At 37.3% G+C, this 27,937-nt stretch overlaps 1 protein-coding gene across 2 annotated transcripts in view; it reads left to right on the plus strand.

Moving 5' to 3' along the window:
* The window catches only part of SNAP25 (synaptosome associated protein 25), an 80,213-nt gene extending 53,035 nt beyond the window's left edge, over positions 1-27,178 (plus strand). The window contains exons 4-8 of one of the 2 annotated variants that reach the window (XM_063444019.1): positions 1,968-2,016; positions 20,117-20,234; positions 22,830-22,955; positions 24,489-24,633; positions 25,790-27,178. In XM_063444019.1, the coding sequence (XP_063300089.1) occupies positions 1,968-2,016; positions 20,117-20,234; positions 22,830-22,955; positions 24,489-24,633; positions 25,790-25,858 (507 nt within the window). In that variant the 3' untranslated portion in view covers positions 25,859-27,178. Of the gene's footprint in view, positions 1-1,967; positions 2,017-20,116; positions 20,235-20,368; positions 20,487-22,829; positions 22,956-24,488; positions 24,634-25,789 lie in introns of both variants that reach the window. The other variant, XM_063444018.1, reaches the window with a different exon arrangement.
* The last annotated feature ends 759 nt before the right edge of the window (positions 27,179-27,937 follow it).

Here is a 27,937-nt window from a genome sequence, read left to right on the forward strand (position 1 = left end):
TCTATAACTTTCCATAATTCACAACCCATAACTCCAACTCGAATCCAATAACTGCTGGCAATGACAAGAGATGCGGAGCTGCTTACCATTGCCAGACTGCATGACAGGGGGGAAATATGAGTTATATAGAAATAAGCAAATTGACATTTATAACAGAACTTACTCGCTGGGCAGCCAGTTACCAAGCGTATGGGGTAATTTATGTCTATGTAGAATTGAGTGATGTTGGCACCTAAAACTACCTTGCCCCCTCTGTAACTATTACCGACCTATTTGTGATTTGCTTCACTTTTTGACTCTACAGTGAAAGGGATGATTTCCATGAATATCCAGCTATGAATATTAGTCACTCTATGTAGACTAGGTTTCAAATAAGCTACAAAATTAAGAACATTCTTTCTACATTTAGATACACATAGATAAATAGGCCTCCCAAACATCCCGATTACAACAGAACAGTTCTGATTTTATGGTCCTGTCCTGCTGTCCTGACTGGTGTTCTGCTTCTGGGGATCTGTCCCCAAAAAGTGTAGCACGAAGCATCGTGAGAAACAGAGTGCTCCCTTCATTGTCTTCCCTCAGTGGGCTGGCCTGCTTGATTGGCAGGCAACCTGGTGTGCATGCACGGCAGGCTGACCTGCCTGTCATTCAGGCGGACATGCCCCATTTGGGTGGCACAATTCATGTGATTCGCATCACTGGTCCACCCCTTTAACCTCTCGCACCTGTGTTCTGATTCACAGGATGCCTATGTTGGGACCTATGGGTTAATTTATCCAAAGTGTAACCTTCTCTGAATTCTCATAATAAAGGCAATGTCCAATGTTTTTATCAATAACCTAAGACATATTTTTGTTCTAACCGAAACTAGTAGTCTCTAATTTATAATTAGTAAGCATCTGCATTCCAGTTGTTTTGCAAAATCAGGCAACTGGTATATCGATCTCTGTCTTCTCACCTTCCAAGGATTTTTTGATAATGTTGAAGGACAAAAGATCACAAGATCTTCGAACTGCATTAATTAACAGAAGTCCAATTACCAGCCTTCGAAATAATGCTATTTTTCTTTGCATTTTATTTTTAATCTTTGCTTTCTGATGATGGCTGAAGATTTGCCCTTGTATTGACTTACTACTTACCGCATACACAAAGCACGGACGCTTAGAACTGAAAGTGTGGATTACATCAAAGTATTTATAAACATCCATTATGAGGGTTCGAATTCAATCAATACATGGAGTGCTCTTACATGAAATACATCACAAAAGCTTATAGTATGAAACGTATTAACCACCATTATTTACCAAACGCCAGGGTTAGTCTGTACTGGAAATACGTATCTTCTCTTTCTCTGTAATTAGATTAACGACACTTGATTGCAGTGGTATTCGGAACACTAGGCCTCATCGTGACGCAGAAACGTACAAAAGGCAAAGCAATGGCCCACCGTTTGTTGTTCAGCTACATCATTCATTTTCCTCAGTCAGTCTGTGGCTGGATGAGAGTTATTCATTACAGGAGATCAGTCCTCAAAAGGGTTATGGGTTGACTTTACTATTGATACATTTTTCTTGTACATCAGAAGACATGTATGTAACTGCTCTTAAACGTATTCGTGCACATAATTAAATATTAGCTACTACATACATTCTGTTACCCCCTTATGCATGGGTTGAGATGGTACAAAATTATTTGTTATAGGGGTGCTTGTACCAATCCAGGATAAGAAGAGAATATTTTACTTTAGAAATTCTAATATTCACCTTAACCAAGCTAAATCGATTCTGTGAGTGTTTTTGAAAAAATGTTGCATTTAACTATGATGTATTTTTCTGTCCAATAATCCGTTTATACCTCAATCTACATTTTTTTTCTTTTTATTGTCCAATTAGATTTGATTACACTGTCACTGATCACTATTTCTTTCTGTCTTGTTTCCTGCCCTGCTCTCATTTCGGGATATGTAGAGTAAAGATGCTGGTATCAGAACTTTGGTTATGTTGGATGAACAAGGAGGTACGTTTAATTCAAATGGAATCTTCCAGCCGTGTTACATGTTACTGTATGTTAGTGGGGGGGATAAAACAAAAACATTATATATATATATGTATTCTGTTTGCCTTCAGCATTTCATACGTCAAAACTAAGTTAATTAAATAAACTGAATAAGGGTTTAATAGTTCATGGTGAATTTGTTGTGGTCAAAGGAAAACATACTTGATGTACATTGTCTCATGATCAGTAGAAACAAACACTATTTACTGTCAGTCATTGATATATGTTCTGAAATTGCTATTTCCTTGTGACTTAATGGGATTCTCACACCTTGTAGGCAGTATATTGTAACAGTACAGGTTGGCAAACCTTAATTGCCAGCAACTTGGGGCATCAAAAAGCTTTTAATTTCTTCATTTACAGTTCTATCTAAGCCACATCTTGTTGGGATACTTTGAAGGCACCTAGAATGCCTTAAATTGCTGAATCTCTTAGCTGCCATTTAACATATCTGGGATTTTTACATCTGCTTTCATCTAATTATTTGATGTTTAGAAGGAGTGGGAGTCCCTTTAAGACAATGTTACTTTCATTTTTATTATTCATATTCCTAGCAGTTGCTGTTTTCTGTGAGGTTTAGTCACTAACTGACATTGTGGACAAATGAGGGGGGGGGGTAATTAAGCTGACCACACACTCTTTTACCTATCAGTATCCACAAACAACACCTCTAATTCCCACGGCATAATAAAGATCTTTTTATCCATATAAATAAAATAAATCCTTAAGCCTTCTTGGCAATGAGAACATAGACATTTATGGAAGTGTCACTAAAAGATAAGTGAAAGTTTTAAAAAGAAAGTTTTAAAACGAGAACCATCACCATGAAACGCATCTAATTCCATAGATTGCATCAATGTTCAAGGCGATTGCTCCCCTTTTAGACACTGACACCATTTTCTTTTATTGGATGATAAATAAATCTCCTTTATAAAATCATATTCTGCTAGATTTTGGAAACATGTTTTCCAATTTATTTTTTTTATATTAACTCCCTTAACTGGTAAGTTTGAACAATATGCTCTCTATACACTACATTTGCAGGTTTCTAATTGAAGGTATTGGTGAATATCAAGCACAAATCAAACAAAATATGGTCACTATTTGGGAAATATCCTCACGGATTAAAACTTCTGAAATTTCTTATTTATCAACATTGTATTAAAGTACCTACTGTAATTATGTTAAAACATGTTGAACTAAAGGTAACATTACCTACACCTCCAGAATGCCTAGTCTCCCTTTAACCAAGTGCTTTGTGGTTCTAGAGAACCTTTGGCTAGCTACTGTTACCTGTGTAATGACCTATGGCATTACTACAACTACCTCCCTAGATTGTTCATGGCCCCTCATGTGCCTTCCCTGCTAACTTTAATTCCCCCACAGTTTTGACTGTGGTATCTTATTTGCCCCCACCCCATACAATGCTCCTAGAGTTGCCCCTGTTGATGACAGAATTCGTTTAGGCTCAGGTTTAGGTTTACCCAATCCACCATGATTTCTGGGTTGAATATCACCTTTCCTGCCTATAGATAGCACATGAAAAGTGCTCCCCAGCAGTTTGTAGCATTCATGTACTACAGCAGGAAAATCAGATAACTAAGCCATTTCATTTGGGGTCACTCCTTGGTTGAACTCAACAATAGACTGGAATTATTGATGCAGCATGTGAATGCTGGTCCTTAAGGAGTTAAACTAAAAGATAATCATTTGGGGGCTGATTTGTTGTAAAATGTGAAATGCTGTGCTCATTTTTCAACAATACCCAGAAAAAAAAACAGTATCTACTTCCCATTTGTGACATCAATTTGCAAAACATTTATGTTGATTCACTAAACAGCCAGTTATAAGGATTTGAATTTTTTTATTAGTCACATCCTCCTTGCAGATTCCTCAACTGTTTATTTTATTTAACTCAACATTTTACCTCGATTTTGCCGGTTATCATGTTATCAAAATCCAGTGATTAGTGAATACAAATATTTAAAATCCAAAAAAAGAAAAAAATGATATTTTTTTTTTTATATAAATCAGGAATTTTGGAGCACTGCACGTTCCAAATTGAATGACAAAATAGCCAAGCCAGAAAAAAAACTGGGATTTCCTCACTAAACTCTGAATTGCAGTGAATTGAAATCTTTATGGCAAAAACGAAATTATAAAAGTCAAACAGTGGGTCGAACGGATTTGGAAGATTATTTCAGATCCGCTATTCTTAACATTTTTCAAACTGGATTTTAATTCCCTACAATTCAGTGAATAGATCCCAGCTAGTTGGAGAATTTTAATGGTTCTTCAATTTTGACCTAAACTTTGCTGGTCGATTTCCCATGATTCCCAGTTTTGCAAATTATCCTGTTAGTGAAGTAAATATTAAAATTATCAAATGTAAATACCGCTATATTTACATCTATGCTTTGGTTTTCAATTAATTGTTTAGTGAATATACCCCTAAAAACTCTTTTAAAATAGTTCAAAGAGACAACGGCTTTTTTTTTTGGCTTAACATCTGAATCCCCTTTTCCAATTCTCCAGAATTCATGATATAGTCAATGTTCTCAAAACGGTAAAAAAATCCTGCAAAATGTTCCTGAATGTCAGTGTTTCCTATAATCTTTACATTTTTCTATATCTTTAGCACTGGTTTGGATTCTAAACACATTTTATTTCAGGCTCAAAACTTTGTTGTGTATTCACGGGAGTGTTCCACGTTCCCATCTGTTTTTATGTAATTTGTTCCTTGTCCTGACAATATTACTGTAACACAACATTCCACACACGAACACACAATACCACAATCATAAAACTAGTTACGCAGAAATTATGTTTACCTACGAATACATTCTGTGATAAATGTATTTTATTCCTTTTTTTTTTATAAACGTGTAGCTTTTAAATTTATTTCAGTGTAAATGGACAAAGGGGTATTTTTTTTTTTTTTGATAAATCAAGACAAGCATAGACATAGTGGCAGTATAAATATCAGAGTTTTTCATTATTAAAATCAGGACTTAAAGGGATATTTAAGCACTATAACTACTAATGCACACTGTAGTGGTTATGGTGCCAGAAGTCCCCTGGCTCCATCCCATGGTAAACTGTCAAACCATTTAGGAATTGTTTGGCACTTATCTGGCTATTTCGAATTAACTGGCGTGTTCTGATACGCTAAGTCACAAATTTATACTTCTGCATTAACGTACCAAATTTGAACAATATTCATTGGTTGAGGTCAGCTGACACTCTAAGCCAGCGAATAATGTTCAAGGTTTGTGCATTTTGAATCTCACCCAAAATATATAGTTAGAGCGCTATTCCTCATTAAAATGAGAGCAAGTTATTTTCTGTGAGGACTGTGTACTTTAATTTAAAAAAAATTCCAACAATGATAGTTCGCTTTAACCCCTTAAGGACACATGACATGTGTGACATGTCATGATTCCCTTTTATTCCAGCAGTTTGGTCCTTAAGGGGTTAAAAACAAACGTTGGCACATTTATAATTTACGAGTTGGCATTGCTGCCTCTGTTCTGTTACATAATGACTTATGTTGAACATCGCTTCTGGACATTTGTTAACACTTTAAGTGCCTAAACGGGCTAAGCTGATATTTACCCATCAAGAAATCCCTAATTGATCCTTATTGGGACGCACATGGACCCGTTTGCTCAGATGCATTCAAGCACTGACTCTCCTCCCTTAATGGTGCCACTCATAAACTAAAGCAAATATGCCCGTTTAGAGCCTTTTCTAACTATGCCACAAAATTGACTGATATGTCAAGTAATTAAAGTGCTATTTCCATTCCTTGTTAATTTAATGCTAAACATTTCTCTCTTGAATCATCGTTAATTGCCAGCAAGTCCTTTAAATAGCGGCTTCAGCACACGATGGGCGCGGCTCTGTTTCTAAGTTTGATTACATTACATAATAAAATAGAATCTGTAATAACACATCGTTATGATCTAGAGCACACCAGTGAATTATCCTGTATGTTCCTGATTCTACACAGGATTTGTAACATTATGCTAAGTAACACTTGGCAGCTTAACCCTGTAAGGACACATGACAGAAATATTCCGGCATGATTCCCTTTTATTTCTGAAGTTGTGTCCTGAAGGGGTTAAAAAAAATACCCAACTTAAAGTCTTTGTCTAAGTAAAGCATTTAAAACAGCAACATAACATGGTATTAGTGAATGCTCAGCTATTTTATGGATGCAGAGGTGTTGGAGGTTGTGTGCTAGTTTTACCATAAATATTGAATAAAACGGGTAAGGTGCAAGTCAAGAACAGGTAACTTTGACACCCCAGATTTCCCATAATGCTTAGCCAGTAATTTGAAAACCGTGCCAGGCACTGCACAATAAATCACTGGAGGATAAAATCGTCTGAAATGGGGGGATATTCAGTGAAATCGTACAATTTTGTATTAAGCCATGTGTAAGCCATGTGTAATGCAGTAAGTCAAAGTAAGAATCTTTTTTGCATTTCATACATAAAATATCTAAGAAAAACACCTGGTTATCAATTAAAATTGTACAAACTGAATTAAGTAATAATCGGGTATTTTATACTTTTACCAATATTCCAATGTAGAAGACTGACTGAGAGGCAATGTTACATTTTAATAATCTGTGCGACGTCATTGTACCGAAGATAGAACCATTGGTGTCACGCAACCTTGATGTCACCTTGACCAAGTGACCGCAGTGCCCTACTAGTGGCAGTACACAGATAGGACAAGGCTTATATTAGAATATTTGATAGTTCTTTTCATGTACTGCCCCTCCTTTCACTGGCTGCCCATCATAGCAAGGGTGGCTGGAATAGAGACACCCCAACTGCATGTTCTGTGCAGTGCATAACCTCTAGTTAGTTCATAACGAAGAAGGCATGATACATTATTTAAATATGGGAATAAAATAAGAAAGGAAAACGTGGTAAGCTGTAAAGGGCTTTCTAAGCAACGTAACCACTGCTCTGGATAGTGATAATATTGCCCACAGTGTCTGAGAGATGTCTCCACTGTGGGTGGATAAGCCCAGCACTCTCTCTAATGTGAACATGCTAATTCTGTATATGTTGGGGTGGACACTGGGTGCTGAGAAAAGACTAGGTTTATATAACTCTGTCCCTACACAGTTTGACATTAAACTTGGGGCATCGCCTGACACTCTAAATTGCATAACCACTACAGCGTTTCATACCACCAACTGTAACTGCCACAGCCTTTGTTAAATAATAAATAATGAACAAGAGGTTACTAATAGAAAAGAAACTATATAGATACAATTCCTGTAACTCATTATGGATACATCAGTTATTGATGTGTCTGTTGTAAAATACCACAATGTTACCAGAGATTTGACAAGGTTAATATTCAACACAAACTCTCCATCAGCTGTCTTCTGTTGACACCGTGAGGCCCCCGGAGCACTGAAAATATGAATTATTGATGATTTCAAAATACAAATAACTTTTTCCTATGAGAAAAGGGCTGACCTTATCCAACCCAAAGCCTGATTAACTAACTCTATTGCGAACACAGCTAAAATACATATTTGGCCAACGAGGAAAGATACATACACAGCACTTGCAATTTCTAAGGTGAAAGATTTGACCTTGTTAAAGAGATGTAGACATTTAAATGTGCATGTTCCGTAGGTGGCTATATGGAATGGCTGTAAATTATTGTTTTAAGGCCTGGCCTTAAACAGAAATTAATTATTACACATTTTTTTTGTAATATTCAAACTTTATTTGTAGTCAGAAATCCCAGTCTAATTTCAGTAAATAGCCACGTGACCCATTATTAGACTAACAATCATGAAAGCTCAGACAGACTTGGCTATCACATTCTTTAACTTACATTGCGCACAATCACGAATAGACTTGTGCACAAATGCCTTCCATTCGTTCGTGGGTTACCTCACAAATCAATTTGTTCATCCATAGATTAGCAGATGTTTGATTCATTCGATACAGCTGAAAGGAATTTGCACACAAGTCTAAAGACAAATGTGTGTGCCATTAATTCAATATCTCCGCTACAAGAACAGGGATGCACTACATTTTCTGGAAGTAGTATTTTCTGACATAATTGCTCTTGTTCTTCCAGTTTTGATTGGAAGGCACCTAAACAGTGCTGTTACAGAAAGACAAAATGTTTCAACATACAGTGGACAGTCGGTCTGAGAGAGTGGTGGTTTAATAGCAGTCATGAAAGGGCTAACTTATTTTTAATAACCATGATTTTAAAATGACATGTTATGCACATAGGTATCCGCTTACCGCAGGCCATTTAATTAAAGTATAAATAAAATTTAAAAAAACATGTTTCTTATTAGAATCATTCATTTTAGCATTGGGTGATTTTATTAAATTTTTTTGTTTGTTTCTATTTAGGCTTGTATAGCTTTCATTTGTTTTGTGACAACAAGGAAACATGAAGCTATTAAATCTGTGATTGTATCACCATGTCTTCTCAATTCCCATATATCCTTCAGCAAACTACTACAGCCATTTATCAAATCGCCCTCAGTATTTAGCGTTACTGAACTTTATATGTTTACTTGTCAACTTCAAAATGATAAGTTATACAACACACACTGTGCAATATCCATGATATAAAAATGCCAATTTACAATTGGATAACACATATATTCTATGCATGGTGTACCTGTTAATTAGATATTTACAACGGTCAATGTCACAGAGCACTAGATACAGCACCAGATCTTTTTATTAAGGAGCCAAAAGAGCAACATTTATATAGAAAGTGGTAATATTGCACACAAGAAAAAATAATCCAAAACCTAAAAGTTGGAAAGAAGGAAGTTAAGAGTCAATGACAGGATATATATTCATAGATTAACCTTCCAGCAGAAGTGGTAAAGACTGTGACACTGCAGACATAAGTGACCAGTTTCACATGTAAAATTAATTGTGCTTTTCGATTATATAATATATAACAAGAAGACTGGTATGGTAAAGTACCAGCTCCCTACATTAAGTGCTACTTATTCTTTGTAGAAAGACTAAATCTACACAACAAGTAAAAGTAGAGATCTTGGACACCCTATATATACCTTTCCAGACTCCTCCAACTCCTCCCAAATCCTCTACATACATACCCTCCTACAAAACTTTCAAATCCTTCTCCCACCTTCACTTCCTTTCTATCCTTCTGCTCCTAGCAGCTGGTGATGTCTCTCCAAACCCCGGTCCCATCCACGTACTAACTCAAAGAACCACACCAATCTCGTACCCATCTCATGTTACTATTCCTCTAAATCCTCCTTCAATACTGCCCTCTGGAATGCACACTCTATTTGCAATATTACAAAATCCACTGCTGTCCACAACCTCTTCATCGCTTGTTCCCTAGATTTACTAGCCTTAGCAGAAACATGGCTCTCCCCCTCTGACACTGCTACCCCTGCATCTTTGTCCTTTGGTGGTCTTCAACTTACCCACAACCCAAGACACTCTGAATGTAAAGGTGGTGGTGTAGAGTTTCTCCTCTCACCTCACTGCTCCTTCAAACCTCCTACCCACCCCCCATTCCCTCTCTTTCCCATCATTTGAAATTCATTTGATTCGCCTCTTCAAACCCCTCTCTGCTAACATTGCCGTTATTTATTGCCCCCCTGGATCCCCTCTCCTCTTCCTTGACCAATTTGTTGCCTGGTTACCCTACTTCCTCTCTTCTAATATTCCATCCCTAATTCTCGGGGATGTCAATCTCCCCATTAACCCACCTTTGACCTCAGCAGCCTCTAAACTACTTTCAATTAGTTCCTCCCTCAGGCTATTGCAGTGAGCTAATTCTCCAACCCATGTAGCTGGCAATACCTTCGACCTCATTTTCACTTCTACACGTACAGTATATAATATCTGCAACACTCCATTTCCTCTCTCTGATCGCCACCTCTTATCGTTTGCTATCGAGTATCCCCTCACCCAACAACCTCAGCCTAACCCCCCTCAAATGAGGAGGAACCTTAATTATATTGACCTCCAGCAGCTGTCAGCTGATATTGATTCACAACTGCTATCCATCCCTTCCCTTTCCTGTCCCTCACTGGCCATGTCCACATATAACACTACCCTCACCTCTGCCTTGAACTCTGCAGCCCCGCTCCAAACATGCACCTCAAAGGAGGACACCCCCCCAACCGTGGCATACTGAATCAACACACTACCTGCCAATCTACTCCCGTTGTGCTGAACGCTCCTGGAGGAAGTCTCGCACCCAGTCAGACTTTCTCCATTATAGATTCATACTGTGTTCATGCAACGCAGCCCTTGCCCTCGCCAAACAGTCATTCTTTTCCTCTCTCATTAGTTTATGCTCCCACAATCCCAGGCATCTCTTGGACACCTTTAACTCTCTTCTTCGCCATGCTGTGGCCACCCCCCAAACTAACAACCTAATCGCAGCTAAATCCAAAGGCCACTACTCCATACTAATTCTTCTTGATCACTCTGCTACCTTTGACACCATTGATCATGTTCTCCTTCTTCAAACTCTTCAATCAATTGGTCTCTGTGACTCTGTCCTCTCGTGGTTTTCCTCTTATCTCTTACTAACGCTCATTCAGTGTCTTCTTTTCTAATCATTCCTTCTCCCCTCGTCCTGTCTCGGTTGGAGTCCCCCAAGACTCTGTCCTTGGTCCCCTTCTATTTTCACTTTATATTGCCTCTCTTGGCAAACTTATTACCTCTTTTGGATTCCACTACCACCTGTACGCTGATGACACCCAGATATATCTCTCCTCCTCGGACCTCTCCCCTGCCTTCCTGCAACATGTCACTGCTTGCCTTTCTCTAACTGGGTGTCCTCTTGCTTTCTGAAACTCAATCTCTCTAAAACCGAGCTCCTTGTCTTTCCTCCTCCTAACATTGATCCTCCTCTTTCGCTCTCCCTTCAAGTTAGTGGTATCCACATAAGTCCATCCTTGCAAGCACGCTGTCTTGGCGTCACATTTGAGCCTCACTTCCAGTATGTTGCGAAATCCTGTAGATTCCATCTTAACAACATAGCCCGCATTCCGCCCATTTCTTACACAAGATGCTACCAAGGAGCTTGTCCATGCTCTAGTAATTTCCCGCATGGATTATTGTAACCCTCTCCTGATTGGTCTTCCCAAAAGCCGTACTGCACCGCTACAGTCTGTAATGAATGCTGCTGCCAGACTGATTTTCCTCTTACACCTCACCCCTCTGGAGTCAAATCAAAGTGCTAACCAATACCTATAAAGCACTGAATAATTATAGCCCCTCTTATATCTCTTCACAGATCCATAGGTATGCCGCTACTCGGTCTCTCCGCTCTGCCCATGACCTTCTTCTGTCCGTTGCTCGCACTCGTACGGCCAGTTCGCTCTTGCACCACTTCTCGCGGCCGGCTCCCTTCCTATGGAATAGCCTGCCTACTGCCATCAAACTCTCTTTCCTGTAATTGTCCTATTTATAGTTAAATCCGCCCTCTCATAATATTGTAAAGCGCTGCGGAATCTGTTGGTGCTGTATAAATGGCAATAATAATAATAATAGACCTAAAGTCAATAAAGTCAATAAACCCAAAGACTCGTCAGTGGACTTGGCAGGTGTAGGATGCTATGCGGTTGGCATGTAACTATAAATGATTCTCATGCCAACAGTGACTACATTGTGGGGAGGCGGATAACTGCTTAGCACATGAAGACACTGTGGGGAGAGAAGAAAATGGAAAAGCACAGTACGACATATATTTGCTAGTAATTCAACTTGCACAAATTACAGACTAAATTGTATTTTCTGCGTGAATCAGACATGCCATGCACTTATCTGTGAGTTACAGGAGCATTATTTAAATAACTGGAACATGATTCTGCACATAATGGAAAGGTCATTCCTGTACGTGGTGCACAATGAAATAAAATAACTGAATTTCCTCTGTCGGTGGGGGGTTGATAGTGCTTCTAATTGATTATGTTATGCTCCTGTGACGCAGCAATCACAATCCACAACAACAATCACATATTTTCATTATAAATAATAAACTTAGAGGATAGATGTAATCTCTAAAGGTTGCTTGTACATTTTGGCCCCAGTTGAGTGGATGATAAGCCCTATGTAGTTTAATAGTTTTAAAAAAAATACTCATATTAGTGTCATTAGATGAACAATGATACCCTGTATAGCATGAGCCTGAATTACCACTTATTTTTTGTTTCTTTTTTTCTGTTTTGATTAGCTTTTTGGCTCACTGTCGAGCAGCTAACAGAATTAATACGATTCCATATTTGAAAATTGATTAAATAGATAAATAAATATAATACAACCCTCTTACTGCAGCTTTACAGAGCTTGCAAAACTTTGTTATACATGTGTTGTCATACATGGACAGGTTTGGCACTATACACAGAATCACAGATTGTGTAATTACTATTGATATATTGACAAAGGCGTTACTCCTCTGAGTGTCCAGAATGCCAAATCTATTTGTTCCCTCTCCTTCATAGTATTGAAAGGTTTGCTCCATTGCACGATCCTACAAATAACACAATAGCAAAACAGCTCTTGAATAAAAGCTACTCTAGATCTTATCATTGATTCATTATTTGTCCAGTCTTGTGATAAAATGGAAGCCTGTGGCTATAAAATATAATCTGTAAAGCACTGCAAACCAACTCAAGCACACAAGTTAGAATTTGACTCTGTAGAAATTAACCTGTATAGCAATACAAACTCAGACAGCAATGATGAGAGTGTTAGGCTAACCCGGCCCAGCACTCCCAGCTTATCATTGGCGAGCAAGGTCGAACCAATAATGGGGATTTGACATTTCACATTATCAAGGCCTTAGCAGAGAGCCCTATTTTAGTCAAACTGCTCAAAAAATTGTTTGAAATAAAACCTGGTAGTGGGATCCAAAATGTTAATCATGACCCCATCAATTAGCCATTGTGGGCACGAGGCATCCTTCTTGGTCATTAAGCCATACAAACAAGACACAGGGTATCTTGGTAGCTTCCTAGAGCAGGAAGTTGGAGTCTCAGTACAAGAGGGTCTTTTTAGCTACTTAGCTCTAATGTAGTTTAGAAAGATCTTCGGTATCAGTTAGTCCTTATATCTATTCATAAACTATACATCACATCCAATATAGCTTCATTGTCCCCTTGTGAAGTGCGATTATTCATTTACTGCAAATTCTGTCCTCCTGATATTTTTAATTGAGATATTAATTCCCTCGTGTTTAATCTTCCACAACCAATTTGATGTAATAAATCATGAAAGAATCATTGTGCTTAAATCTCTAAGGGGACACAATTTAAAAGGAAGATTACTGTAGCCATTTCCCTTTCCAAATCATACAAGCTTCATTATTTAGTAATTCTCCCTGTTGGTCTTAGTATTGTTTTGTTGTAGAATTTTCCTATCTGTGCTCCATTCCCACGAAAGACCCCATTGGCAGTTTCATTTCATTGATGCACAAACTATTAATACCGATCGAAGAAACAAAGTTGCAGTTACGTTTTAAAGAGAGACACTGATACAGGGTCACTGGATCCAGAACACTTTATTGAGAAGAGGTTGTCTCGGGGCGACATGAAATTAGAATAATTGATTGAGATGAAGTGGTCTGTTGACCATAGTGTTCCTTTAATTCTCTTATTCAATTTCCATTTATTCCAGTGTCAGTGATTAACTGAGGATTGTAAGGCAGGGGGCTAAAAATCCCCACTAATATCTTCAGTTTAGATCCTTCAGCTAGTTATATGGAATTTTCATTACAATACAATGGGTTCCAATTTCCAGATGTAGAGCACATGCAAACTGAATAGCTTTACATATGTGATGTCTAAACCCTCACATTCACCTGCAGAACACTACCATTCTCATGATGCTCAGCCTGGCATTGTTACTTTCCCTGTTTAGAGTCTAGTACTGTACAGTGGCTTTTCTTTGAAATTATTTTGTCAGGATGACTAATATGTTTTTAACACAGTCTGCGCTTAGAAGCTGCTGTTTCCCAGGGGATTCAATTTATTCTGAAATCACATGAAGAAGAGAGAAAATGTGTCGTGCGCCTTTTCTCAGTCTGGGGAAAATGGCTGTTCAGCTTGCTGCCTCCGTTTACAAAATTGTGCATGTTTGTGTTTTGACGTATAGATGGATAGAGAGACGACGGATGGACAGACAGATAAAAATGACATGGTATGCTCATTATGACAATAGGCAGAACATGTTTTTAAATCCTCTATGGGCGTGACTGACGCTGTGCAGTGCGGGCGACCCATATATGTCCCAGCCCGCCTGAGATTAGTGGGCGTTAAATTTCTAGGTACCAGCTGCCATTAGCACTTGGCTCGGTTATTAATTTCCCTCTCAATGCAGAATCAGCACAATTCTGTACAGCATGTTTTAAGGAAAAAATATTCTTGGAAATTATTGGGGTTCTGGAGACACTCATAGAGTACTCAACTATAGGTGACTCGTTTTTATCATATTGTCTCTAGAAAACATTGATGGCATTATTATTCCTTAATACACGCTTTACCATTATGCAATCCAAATAAAAATAGGTGTCACTGACATAAGAAATTAGGTGAGACAATCCAAAACTGGGCAGGGTTATGCAACAGCCTGGAGAAGACGACAGTAACCCAGTGAGATTCCAGACCCAAGTGTCCAGGACAAATCTAGAGCGTTGCCAGTACTGACAATGACAGGTGCTCACAATGCTGAGTGCTCGTGAGGGGAGTTTTTGAGAATGCCTATAGACTGGCCAAGTATTATGGGAAATGTAACTCACAAATAATTGGGGTGTCGAGGTTAATTAACACTATGTTATACTGAATAATATGTCAAAGTCAAACTTCTAATCAAATAATACAACGTGGTTACTCCTTATAATTAGGTGAATTTTGTCAATGGTGGAACCTAAAATGAGAAACGAGAAACAGTGACACAATTTACTGTAACAGGAAAATATATGCTATGATACAACTTATTTACAGTTGGGAGTTAGTGTACACTCACACTTGATGGAGACTCAAACTGAATGGCTCTAATAAAGGAGAATTTAGTACTTTCTACAGGTAGTACCCCACCTTTCCTCCAAGTAATGACCTGCATAAAAGGGGAGTATAAAATGGAAAACCCCAATGGGGCCGTATCCTCTGATGTAACACACTTAGATACAGTATATGGTTTACAAAATTGTCACTCACCTTTTAGGGAGCCATGTCTTAGCTCACTTTCTCCAGGTATACAAGTAGCACACAGTCCTTATGTTGATCTGTAGGAGCTGCATGTTTCTCTTTGTTCTATTTTATGTGTCACCGTAGATAAAATTCACCTGCATATAAAGGCGGCAGCATGCAACATCAGTCACCTCACTCACAGATCTCCAGCTTACATTTTGGTTTATGAACATTTTGTTTTGTGTTTTAGAGTATATGGAGAAATCCCCTCGAGTGATGTAGCTGATGATTATACAATACTTCTATACTGTTCCACTACGTGCCTTTATCATAAAAATTCTTATCTTCAAATTTTCATAATCTTCCAAATCAAATAAATACTATTTTTCAGATTTTCTATTCATATTTAACCTCAAATAAATATCAGCAACATTCTTGTTGCCCTGTATTTTGATTAGTATTTTTTTGTTATAATGATATATATTTATTTAAATACAGATCTTGTAAATGTTCATATAACTCCAAATGAACAGTGATGCTAATTCGAACTAAATAAACATCAAGTCTGAGAAGCAACCATTGCAGTGATTTTATTATTGGTGATATATATCATTCATAACCTGGGCACTCATGTCTGTTTGTTAGACATGCATCACTAGTGATATGTATATGATTGGAAAAGACAAAGTCAGGCTATGCTAGCAATTATTCAGCCATTACCACTACTGGCTATGTTTGTCTGGTCAAAAGTGTTAATTAAATATGAAGTATCCCTTTCAATGTAGATTTTACTTAAAATCATCATAATTATCTTACGGAAAATTTTCCAGGCCGTGGCACTCAGGGGATTATGCCCTATCCAACAATCCAATTTCCCGCAACTACATTCCCTCAGAGATTTATTCACTAAACTCTGAATTGCAGTGAGTATACATTTAGGAAAGGAGACGCACTGGGTAGACATTAAGTGAAAGCAGACACACACACACACGCCGCCTAATACATATATCCATACACTCATACTGCCCAATACATATATTCATACAATCATACTGCCTAAAACATACATCAATGCATTTGGTGGGATATAATTTATAATAATGGTGGGGCTTAATTTACGTATTTTTTCTTAATTTAAAATGGAATTAGATTAATATATTATAATTATAAGTGTGTGGTCACACACACTAGCACACACACTCTCACCTGAACACACATGGTGTCACTTACACACTCACTAACACACTCTCACTGACATACACAGTGTAACTTACACACTCTCACTAACACACACACTCTTACTGATATAAATATTTTCCTTTACACACTATCACTAACACACTTACACTCTCACTGACATACATACAGCGTCACTTACACGCACACACTCTCACTGACATACACAGTCACTTACACACTCTCACTGATATACAAACACAGTGTCACTTACACAGTCTCACTAACTCACACCCCCTTTACTGACATACAGTGTCACTTACACTAACATACACACAGTTTCACTTATACACTCTCAATAACACACACATACTCACTAACACACACACACACACTGACATACACATTGTCATTTACACACTCTCCCTAACACACACACTCACTGACATACGCAGTGTAACTAACACACACACTGTCATTCAAACACAAACTCACACCACTTTACATAAAGTCACACGTTATTCACACACATAGTAATTTAACACACACACACACAACCATGCACAGGGTAGCCAGTCTCCCTTAGCCCCCAGATATGACATACCTGTCCTATTGCTGTGAAAGGAGGAGAAGGGGTCCAGCCCCCAGCCTGCAGGAAGTTGTTCTTCTTTCTGCTGGGGGAGCAGGAGAGCCATGCACAGTGAGCACAGGCTGCTTCATGTTCCCCTCAGAGAGTTTCCGGGTTTCACAGGCAGAGGGCAGCCGGGATACCAAGTCACATCCTGGCTTTATCTGCCTACAGGAAGCAGTGTGCTCAGCTCAGGTGCTGGGGTTAATATAAACCCTGCTCCCTAAGCAGGTAATCGGCAGGTAATCGGCAGCAGGTGAATGGCTGTGCTGGATGGTGACTAATGAGCCGCTCACCCAGCACACCAGCCCCAGATAGCAGCAGGGCAGCCCACTAGGAAACCTCTCGGTGGGCACCCCCCCCAGAGGCCGGCGCCCCAGGTGAATGCCTTATTCGTCTAATGGTAGCGCCGGCCCTGGTGTCACTGTAATAAAATACACTTGATCATTTTAAAATGAATACTTATAGTCATAACATTAAGTTATGTAGGTGATTTAATTTTTACTCATGGAAATTACAAATAATTTGCAGCACTTATAATTTTCTCTGTTATCTTTGTTTTATCATTAATTATATTATGTTCATATTTCATTTTTACAATCTTAAACAAATAGCAAAGAATATATAAGAGTATATGAAACCATGTGTTTCTGAAACTTGTGATTATATCATTATTTTGAGGGTTGACGTGAGAGTTGTCCAACATGAGATTTTAAAGAGGCATAAAAAAAGAAAAAATCGTTTGAGTTAACAATTTCTCTATGTTCACGGAGTTTTAGCCCCCTGTGTAAACAAACTAAAAATGCTGGGTAACGATGTAAAAAAATAAAATAAAATTATTTTTATCTAAGGTGCACAAAGACCATGTCAACTTTAAGCAAGCTCAGTCAACACGCACACGAATATCAGAGTGAATATACCAAATATTAAAACATTTACAGGCACTGCAAAAAATGTACGCACAAATGATCTAGTCCAGTTCTACTTCAATGAAGAACTTAACTATCATTTCCTTCAATGAGGAAATGAACTATCATCTATAGAGAGTACTGACACAATTACCAAAAAATATTTTTTAAAAATGTTACTTTATGTTTACTTGCTTGAAGCTGTCTTTCCAAAATGCTCGGCAAGAATCGTGGCTTACAGTGCCATCACAAAATGCTGTGAGAACGGCTGTAAGTGTGCTTTGCACTAATTGATGCATTACTTACTTAGGTACACGCTAGACCCTTTAATAATATTAAGTAACAATGTAGGTATTAACACAATTATTTGGATCGTACAAAGTATAGATGGTAATTGTATGGTATTTATATAGACAGTGTTATTCACAAAAGTGAGAATTCAAAGTGGATTTTCAAAGTTAAGGCCAGAGTAGCCAAACTGAAAGCATACCTAACTTAGAGGATTTTTCCATTTCAACTATTGTTACCTTAACGTGACTCTATAATCACCAACAAAACAGCTTAATGTAGTGGTTCTGTCTATGGTCAGTCCCTGCAGTCTTAGCTCTGTAAACATTGTCTTTTTTAGAGAAAAGGCAGTATTTACATCACTCAGATGACCACTAAAGGTGCTTTCTCGTCCAGTGCTGCACATGGTGTGCAATAATCTCCCAAAGCATTGGATTGGCTGAGATCATCAAGATTGATGACCTCAACAATGGTGGTGTCCCTACAAAATATTTACATCACAGGTAAACTTGAAAAAAAGCTACTAGACAAGTTTGAGGAAAGTATACTTAAAGACCAAAACGACCTAAATAGCAGAGCCGTACCAATGGACTATTTAAAAATCAAAGCATTGTGAAGCAGACACACTGAATCACAACATCAACATTTTGCTATTACGGATTTTGTTTTAACTTATTCCATTTTGCAGCAACTTTAACAATAACCACGAATTATCCACCAAAATGGCCAACTTTAACTATTATTTTTAAACTGTGGGCTCCCATTTCACATTTGGATTAATGCAGAGTTCCCCAGCCCTCTTTAGTTTTTGACTTGACAATGGGCAGTACCTTTTGTGTTTATCTAGGCTAACACAGACATCATGAGCGCTTCTCATAAAAAAAAAATATATATATATAGTTACGAGAACCAAAAATATACTTGGCAAAGACCAGTGCTACTAATCCTACACAGCAGTACTAGTTACCAAAATATGGCCTAGATTCTAAGCCCATTTTAGATAGCTTGAAAATGGTTAGGCAAGGAAATGTAAGTGGATCTTATATTAGACTAATATTGAGGCTATATGTGGAGGTGAAAGTATAATAATAAATAAATAAATAAAACTCAAGCATGGAAGCTGGAGGTCAAAGTTCTTTAAATAAAAAACAGCCCCAGGAAATGGTGCCTCTCTGTTTCTGTTATCAATCTGACCTTGCCAAATTCAGCTTACAAGTCCAGGAGAAAGAGTTAATGCGATTTTATATCCAAGTTAGTAACTGTCACATTTTATTAATTGTAATATTATTGCGGGTGCCATCTTTGATGCTTTGTAAACTGATCCCTTTAATTACTCCAAAGGATTATTCCTCATGATAAATTCTTATGCTATGAATTTATTTGGGTACATTGATAATTACTACAACTAATTTTTTTTTTTTTTATTATTATTATTAAATCAACATATTGAAGAAATATTATTTTTAACTTCTGTGAAAAGAAGAGAATGTAATTATTTAACATTTATGACCTATGAGACTAACACACAAATGCTCTAATTTTGTGGATGTTGTGAAGTCTTTGTGAATAAGATATTTGTTGCATTTTTACGGACGGTAATCAATGTCTCCCACCTCATTGCACCACGTTAGGAAAAATAGCATAATCTTATCATCATTTCACTTTTTGGGGGGTTTTTGATTTTTGCCATTTTTTGTAAACCTTTTTTCTCATTAAAAACACATCTCAGATCAGCGACTACCCATCAACAATGCATTCTTCTGTGCAATGCATTGAGGTATCGATACATTCTTACATAGTCCTATTTCATATTTTGTTCAAGACAAATAAATTCATTCCACACTGACATCCCTTTGTCCTGACCAGAACAACTTGACCGTGTTGAAGAAGGCATGAATCATATCAACCAAGACATGAAGGAGGCCGAGAAAAATTTAAAAGATTTAGGGAAATGCTGTGGCCTTTTCATATGTCCTTGTAACAAGTAGGTACTGGGTACCGACTCTGCTGTCTAGTGTCCGGTTTTTGTCAAAGTGATGTCTGAAGTTTCCTGTCTTTCTTCTTTGTCCTTTTCCATTTGCTTCATTCTGTGGGGATATAATGCTTGTATTTAATCAGAACAACTGGAGCGCATCGAGGAGGGAATGGAACAAATCAATAAGGATATGAAAGAAGCAGAAAAGAATTTGACGGACCTAGGAAAATTCTGTGGTCTATGTGTCTGCCCATGTAACAAGTAGGTCCTGCCTGCCTGCCTAAAGTCTTTGAGCACCCGAGGCTGAAATGAAAGCCTTGCAGAAATCATCCCTGCGAGAAACATAGGCAGGAGATGAGCATGTGGCATGCAGAGAGATCGATTCTGGTTATAAATCACCCATCTCATAGAATAGTCGACTCAGTGCAAATTCTACATATTAAAATCAGGCATACTGCAGTTTAGTTCGCACTGCATCTCCCCCTCTCAACAACAAACAAACTTCAACATTTCTTTTAATGTGTACAATAAAATTTACAAATTTGAACCAGAGTTTAAAATAGGCTATGCTTTAATAGCTACCTTATACGGGTTAAATAAAATAAAATTCAAAAAAATATATAATAATGAACTCTCGTGATCTCTCATTTATGTAAGTGCACTGACAGAAATGTTGAAATATAGTAGTTTTGCATGAAGAAATAGTACCCCCTATGGTCCCTAAAAAAATCATAGAATGTATTCTTCAGTTCCTAAAATGTTTTCTTGGGTCTCCCTTAGTAGTGAAAATATACTAGAACCAATTTTATGCATTTAACAGGCAATGAATAGACTATGTTGTAACGCACAAGAATTATTTCACAAAAATAATCTTGGTTTGCATTTGCTTAAAAAGGTGTTTTTTTTTTTGCAAATTTGTCCTATGTAAAAATATATATATATTTTTGTAATCCTCTCTGCTCTTTAAAAAATATATTTTATATTGGCTACACCAACTGGCAAAATATTATTGATGGGAATCTGTCTGCTTGTTACTAAACGCGTTACACATAAGGCTATTTAGCCTGATAATATAGAATCAGAAAAAAAAATTTCTGCATGGAATGGGGATTTATACAGTGATATAACTAACAGGTCATGTGCAGCATGGTGGGTAGAAGCTTATATTGTGCCTTCTGTTCTTGAGCAAGTCCACCACCCAACTCAAACAAATTAATTCTAGTTGTATCTAGGGGTGTAAAAAAAAATGCCCAGTATAGTGACCGTCACATTTTTATCTAGAAAAGCCACAGATCCTCATTATTAAACATTACTGAAGCAGCCAAACAGAATATTATTATTCATTGATTATTTCCTGGACTTGCTGACATCGAAGGTAGATGGATAACTCACGATTAACGAAACATCCATGGAATTCTTTACAAGTACCGAATTACTGTGTTACTGAATTCCAAAGCTCCCGAATCCCAGGGGTGCCTCGACCTAGCCTCCAGCCTTCCAGTGAGGGAATCTATTATGAAATATGATCTAAGCAAAGGCTGCTAGGCGTTGCATAAGAGCACTTAAATATTAACTAGGGAAATCACATGTTGGTTCAGGTTAATAAAACAAGATCCCATTTAATGCTGCACATTCTTACATCTGCCACTGCAGGCATGCCTAGATTTTAATCATATTTGCTGTGGCAATTCAGTCAAAAATGGCTTTATAATGGCTCCATTAAATGGCTGGAGAGAGAGGCCTTCATTGCATTCATGGGCATCGTAGAAGATCCACTTTTGACTGGCTTGGAATCTCTGTAACAGCTGTTAACGATGGTGCATTAAATAGTGAATCAGTGGAGCAGTTGTGCTTAGTGAAAGTGCTTCACCCACTTTTCATGCCAGCAGCTTGTGCATGAACAAGGTGAATGGGATAACATTGTATTGATGCTAGATTGCTCGTATTATTTGCTCCTGCGCTCATCCCACGTTGGCTATTTTTTACTTTTTTGTCTTTGTTGACAAAGGTTTGTACATCAACTCTCGATGTATAGTTTACTGTTTTCAAGTACCGATATATTACCACTACAAATTTAAAAAATAAATTTACTCTGGCTGCTCTTAACGTTACCTACCATTGCCAAGAAAAAAAAAAATATATATATATATACATAATTGCATTTATACATGCGCTATGCAATATGAACCATACTAAATCGTTGCATAGCGCTAACATTATGTAGCTAAATTAATTGATCACAATTCTAGGAGCATGTTCATGTGATGTGATGTACACACTAATAGTGGCAGTTTTGTTCTATGTATGTCTGCCAGTGTGTTTCTTTTGTTTGTGTCCTTTATGTGATTCAAATGACTGAATGTTTTCAATTAAAAAAAAAAAAAAAAACTATATGTGTTTATTCCACTGTGATAAAGTCATCAGTTATCTCAATGTTTCATAGCTGATATTGGCAGCCCTATATAATTAGAGTGGGTCCATGATATATCGGTATAAAATGACACCCCCTGTCAAAAGCTCGGCTATTCCCGTGACTACCATGAAAAGGTGGTTTGTCACTGACAACCTCTGTGTTTTGTGTTACTCACTATATTTTTTTCATAGGCTTAAATCCAGTGATGCTTACAAAAAAGCCTGGGGAAACAACCAAGATGGAGTGGTAGCAAGTCAGCCTGCCCGTGTTGTGGATGAACGTGAGCAAATGGCCATTAGTGGTGGCTTTGTCCGTAGGTGAGTTACGACCCATACACTTTGAATTTTCTTCTACCATACTAGTTCTATACACAGCTACAACATTGTACACAGGTATAAACCCGTCTCCATGTGCTACAAGATAATGACCATACATCTGTCCTTTTCTGAATTGTACATAGCACGCAGTTGGGAATCTGATTTATGCACTGACATTTCATCAACACAATGAGCAAAATACTTACAGTACATAAGTGCATGATACAATCTGCATCATTAATGGTACAACATAGGAAAACAATATATAGAAAACACTATATAGAAAATAAATAGAAAACTATTTGGTAAATGGTTTCTCTGAAGTTACACAAAATATACCCCACTGTATCATCCATTCTATTTGGTGGAACTGTTCTCTAATTGAACCGTTTTGGGAAGCCATCCACCCCATGGTTGCTGAGGTGACTGGTCTTACATTACCTTATAAGCCTTTAATAAAAGTTTGAATCTGAATACCCAAAAACATCTCTAAAATGTATTCTACACCTACTATTAACAGTGTAGCAACATAGAACATTCAGAACATATATGAGGCCAAGTACACCATATACACAACAATAAAAACATTTCATAAGACATGGTCTTCTTGGAGCACATGGAGATCAGGTTAAAATCGGTGGCTTAAAAGAGATGGCCAATGGGTAAGACGGAGGGCAAGGAGATAGAATTATGGTGGTTTGGTACATAGAATTCTGGTTACCCGACCTTATAGGATAAGAATCAGCCTTTAAAACTGAAAATTTTAATGTGAACATTTGAAGACAAGTACCTAGAATTAAATGTATTTTTATGGCAAGTCATTGATTCTAAAATCATAAAGCTATTAAAGAACTCCTTTTGTACCTCTGGAATTACCCTTTGGGTGTACGCACAAAGGTGACAGTGTTGCCTCTCTAATTATTTGTGTGACACTTTAGTAGCATTGTTTATAATGATACACCGCCTGTATACTTCGTGCTGGCACAATGCTGTTGCTCTGTAATTACAAGGTAATGATATTGTACGTCTAAATTAACTGTGTCTATTTAAAGAATCGGATATTATGCAGTGAAAGCCTATGGGCAGTTGTATGAAATCTATCTACCATCTTCAGTCATGGACTGAATCACTGGGATGGGGAAGGTCAAAGACGGAAACCCCCTGGAGCTGATGCATGCGTCATGCTAAAATATTTGTTGTTGATACTTAGAAAGCATAGTATTCGGGAGATTTTCTCTTCTTCTCATTTTTAGAGTGGGAGGGGAGTCTTTTTTTTTATTATTATTGAATGTCTTTTCATTAACTTTTTTTATGCTAGTGAAATTCTGCAATATTTATAAATTATTATTTAAGGAAGTCCTGCGAAAATTCAAATTGTGTATTTCTTATATGCAAGGATTGGCATTTTGTTATGTGAACATTGTTTCATTCACATGGCATGTATTGTTTGGGAAAGAGACCCATTAAAACTCCCATTAACTTTTTTTCTGAGCATTTCCAAAAATCACAGCTTTTGCAATATTTTTCTTTTAGGGTAACAAATGATGCTCGTGAGAATGAAATGGATGAGAATCTTGAACAAGTCAGCGGCATTATTGGAAACCTACGTCATATGGCTCTGGATATGGGCAATGAGATTGACACACAAAACCGCCAGATTGACAGGATCATGGAGAAGGTAAGCCGAAATGGCTCTCAAAAGTTATATTATAGTGGGTATTTTCAGGTTTTTTTTTAGGTTATGTAGTGTCCGCCCCCCCCCCCCCCCCCCCCGAAAATACCCACTATAGTATATCATATTTATATATAATCACATGAAAAATCTAGGCAAAAATGAATTTGTATTGTCAACTAAAAATTTAAGTATAGGGAAAGAGTTGCCTGTTTATTTGCTGATAATTGCCATGGCCACTTTTTTGTCACAAAAGCTAAGAAGGTAAGTTAAAGGAGAACTCTAAGCACCATAACCACTACAGCACCCTATAGTAATTAGGGTGCCAGGAGTGTTCTGTGCCCCCGTGTAAGTAGTCATGCTATTTTAGAATGAATTGACAGCATACAAGGTATGAGAAGAATCCAAAACTTTAGCCCATCTCGGTATTAGAAAGCCATTACATTTATAGGTGCATTAAATCGTTTATTGCTTCTATTTTAACCTGCAAATGCATAATGGGGTTGAGAGGCATTGCTTTAAAAAAACACCATAGTGTAAAAATAGATTTTTAATTTCTAGATTCAAGTGGTAGTTGAGTCAGTTACCTGTCAGGGACCCCTTTTTTCTGGAAAAATTAAAATGTAGAACAACCCTTTATTTTTTTGTAGTCCAGAGCCGAGATAGCTTATTCTTTTCTTAACCCCAGGTGGTGACATTTAATCATTGTGAACCTCAAAGCAAAATGAGTCAACTCTATTAGTGGAGTTGAGGCAAAATCGTCCAGAAAGGGAATTTGCTATTCTCAATATGCCAACTGCAGTCTGTAAAAGGAATGGAAACCCATCAAGCCAGTTCACAAGCCTGGCTGCAGATGTCGTAGTGGAACCAATGACTCGAGCACATGAGGTTTTTCTCATAAATCATATATTACACTCTGGACAAATTTTTGAGAAATACAATCTGATCTTGATACATTTGTTATCAATCAATACAAATATTTACTTTGGTATTACCTTAAAAGACCCACACAAGAGTATCTTTACCTGTTTCAAAGAGTTAACCGAAAATGAAAACACTACTAGATATGAGACATTAGTAAAAGGATTGTTCACGTATATTGTTTATGTGTTTGTTAATATTTATCATGGACCATCATCTTACATACCCATCTCTTCTCCAGGCTGACTCCAACAAAGCCAGGATTGACGAGGCTAATCAACGTGCAACAAAGATGCTCGGCAGTGGTTAGAAGAACCAACAAAGTATCTCTACTGCCCAAAACTGTCCCATCAGACAGTACTTTCATGCTTTTATCATGGTATTTCCATAATAGGTTTGCACACAAGCACATGTCAGCTCCCATTGCAAATGTTGTCCTGTGTAGTATGTCAGCTTTCCTGAAGAAAAATCTACTTGTAATTATAATTTTTTTTCCCTAGATATCTTCCGTTCCAAAGGTTGTATATAGTGATATATCTCACTATTACATTTTTTCCTTCCTTCCTTTTTTTTTATGATGTTTGCTGAATGACAACAATGTAAGGAATGTTAAACGTGCTGTTGTCTTTGAACTATACAGTATTGTTCTCGTAAAACTGTGACATTCCACAGAGCTACTGCCGAATTTTTTTTTTTTTATGTCATAAATGATACTAATACCGTTGAACTTGGCTGTCTTTGGTTTTCCATTGCTTTCCATGTGTTATAATTTCATGATTAGAACGTGAAACTATATAACTATAATAAGCATTGCACCACGAGTGATGTGAATTATGCATTTATGCATGAAAATAAATAGACATTTAGATGCCTTTATAAAGATCTTTTTCATGGCGGTAGCACATCAAATAAAAGCATGCTGAGTATTTAAACACTGTTGGGACTATGTTATACCAGCAAGTTTGCAGTAGTGCCACTTTTCTGTCGATACATCGTTATATTTATACATGATCATGCTTTATATTGTTTCGAAAAAATAAAATAAAAAATAAGGACAGACTTGGCACATGTTCCCAGCAAAAATGTGCTTTTTTTTTTTGTATTTATTTATTTTTTGAATTTTAATTCTTCTTTTTTTTTTCTTTTCTTTTTTTGCTGGTAATATATAAAATATTAAACAAAAAAAAGTTGTAATATAAGGTTTTGGATAATGTTTATGAGGATCCTCTTTTGGAGGAAATGACTTCAATTTTAACCCTTTGAGAGATAGGGGAGGCGTGCAGCGCATTGCTTGTCAACGCATTTCGCGCCCTCCCGGGGTCTCAAGGGGTTAAATGGCACAAAAGATGTGTAATTTTTATATTGCTAAGTCCTGTTAACCACTTATTCCCACGTGGTTTATTTTCAGTAATGTTCTCTGTTGCTTACCTAGAGCTATGCACACCAAATCGCTGAGATGTTTAAGTAGATTTAAAACAAATACAATAACTTAAATGAATGAAATCAAGATAAACTGTGATATCAATATATCATTGCAGCATGTACTATTAAATTCCTTATGTCTCCTGTCAGTTTGTGAAGTGATTGACATTTTGTAGCTAGTTTAAAACAATTAAAATTACAAATCTGATCTTCTCTGGTTTTATTTTGTCAGTTAACTGTTTCCTATTTCATTCACATATAAGAAAAGAAAATATTTCAACCTAAAATAGGTTCAAATATAGGTGTTGGCGCTGAGTAATATAGTATCAACAAACCCCAGTGTCTAAATCACTGGAAATACACTACATATATGAACCAACCAAAAACAAAGTGAGGGGGGTGCAAAACACAAATAGTAAATACTTAGAGTTGTGGGACCTCTTGATTATTCTGTAAATGACAATAAACAGATACACATAGTATAATACTGTATATACAATAAATTAAACAGTAGAAATGGTATTGGGTCACTCACACTCTGTAGAGCCTATAAAAGCAGGCTCTATCTGTATCAGCAGTTGAATAATCAGCATATTCTGGCAATTCGAAGCGATATTGCAGTGTTCACTTTTCCCAGGTAATTATCATTAGTCAGATGGAAGAGTTGAAAATCTTTACTTCCAAATATAAACAATACAAAATAAAAGCAAATAAAAGCAGTAATAAGGACTGTAAGAAAATACAATTATGTCCAGTAACACTAACGCGTTTCAACCTTGCGGTCTTCTTCAAAGTGCACTTTGAGGTAGCTCCATGTGGCATGAGCAAAAGTTGGAATCGACAGGTATTAGCAACAGACTGAACATGAGACGCAAAGGTGAGGCCAGGATCAAAAGTGACACCAAGACAGCGAGCTTGAAAGGATGGGGTGAGGCAGGTACCGTCAACCTGCAGGGAGAGTGAAGGA

This window comes from Pelobates fuscus, chromosome 2, assembly GCF_036172605.1.
Source record: "Pelobates fuscus isolate aPelFus1 chromosome 2, aPelFus1.pri, whole genome shotgun sequence".
Classification (NCBI taxonomy): Eukaryota; Metazoa; Chordata; class Amphibia; order Anura; family Pelobatidae; genus Pelobates; species Pelobates fuscus.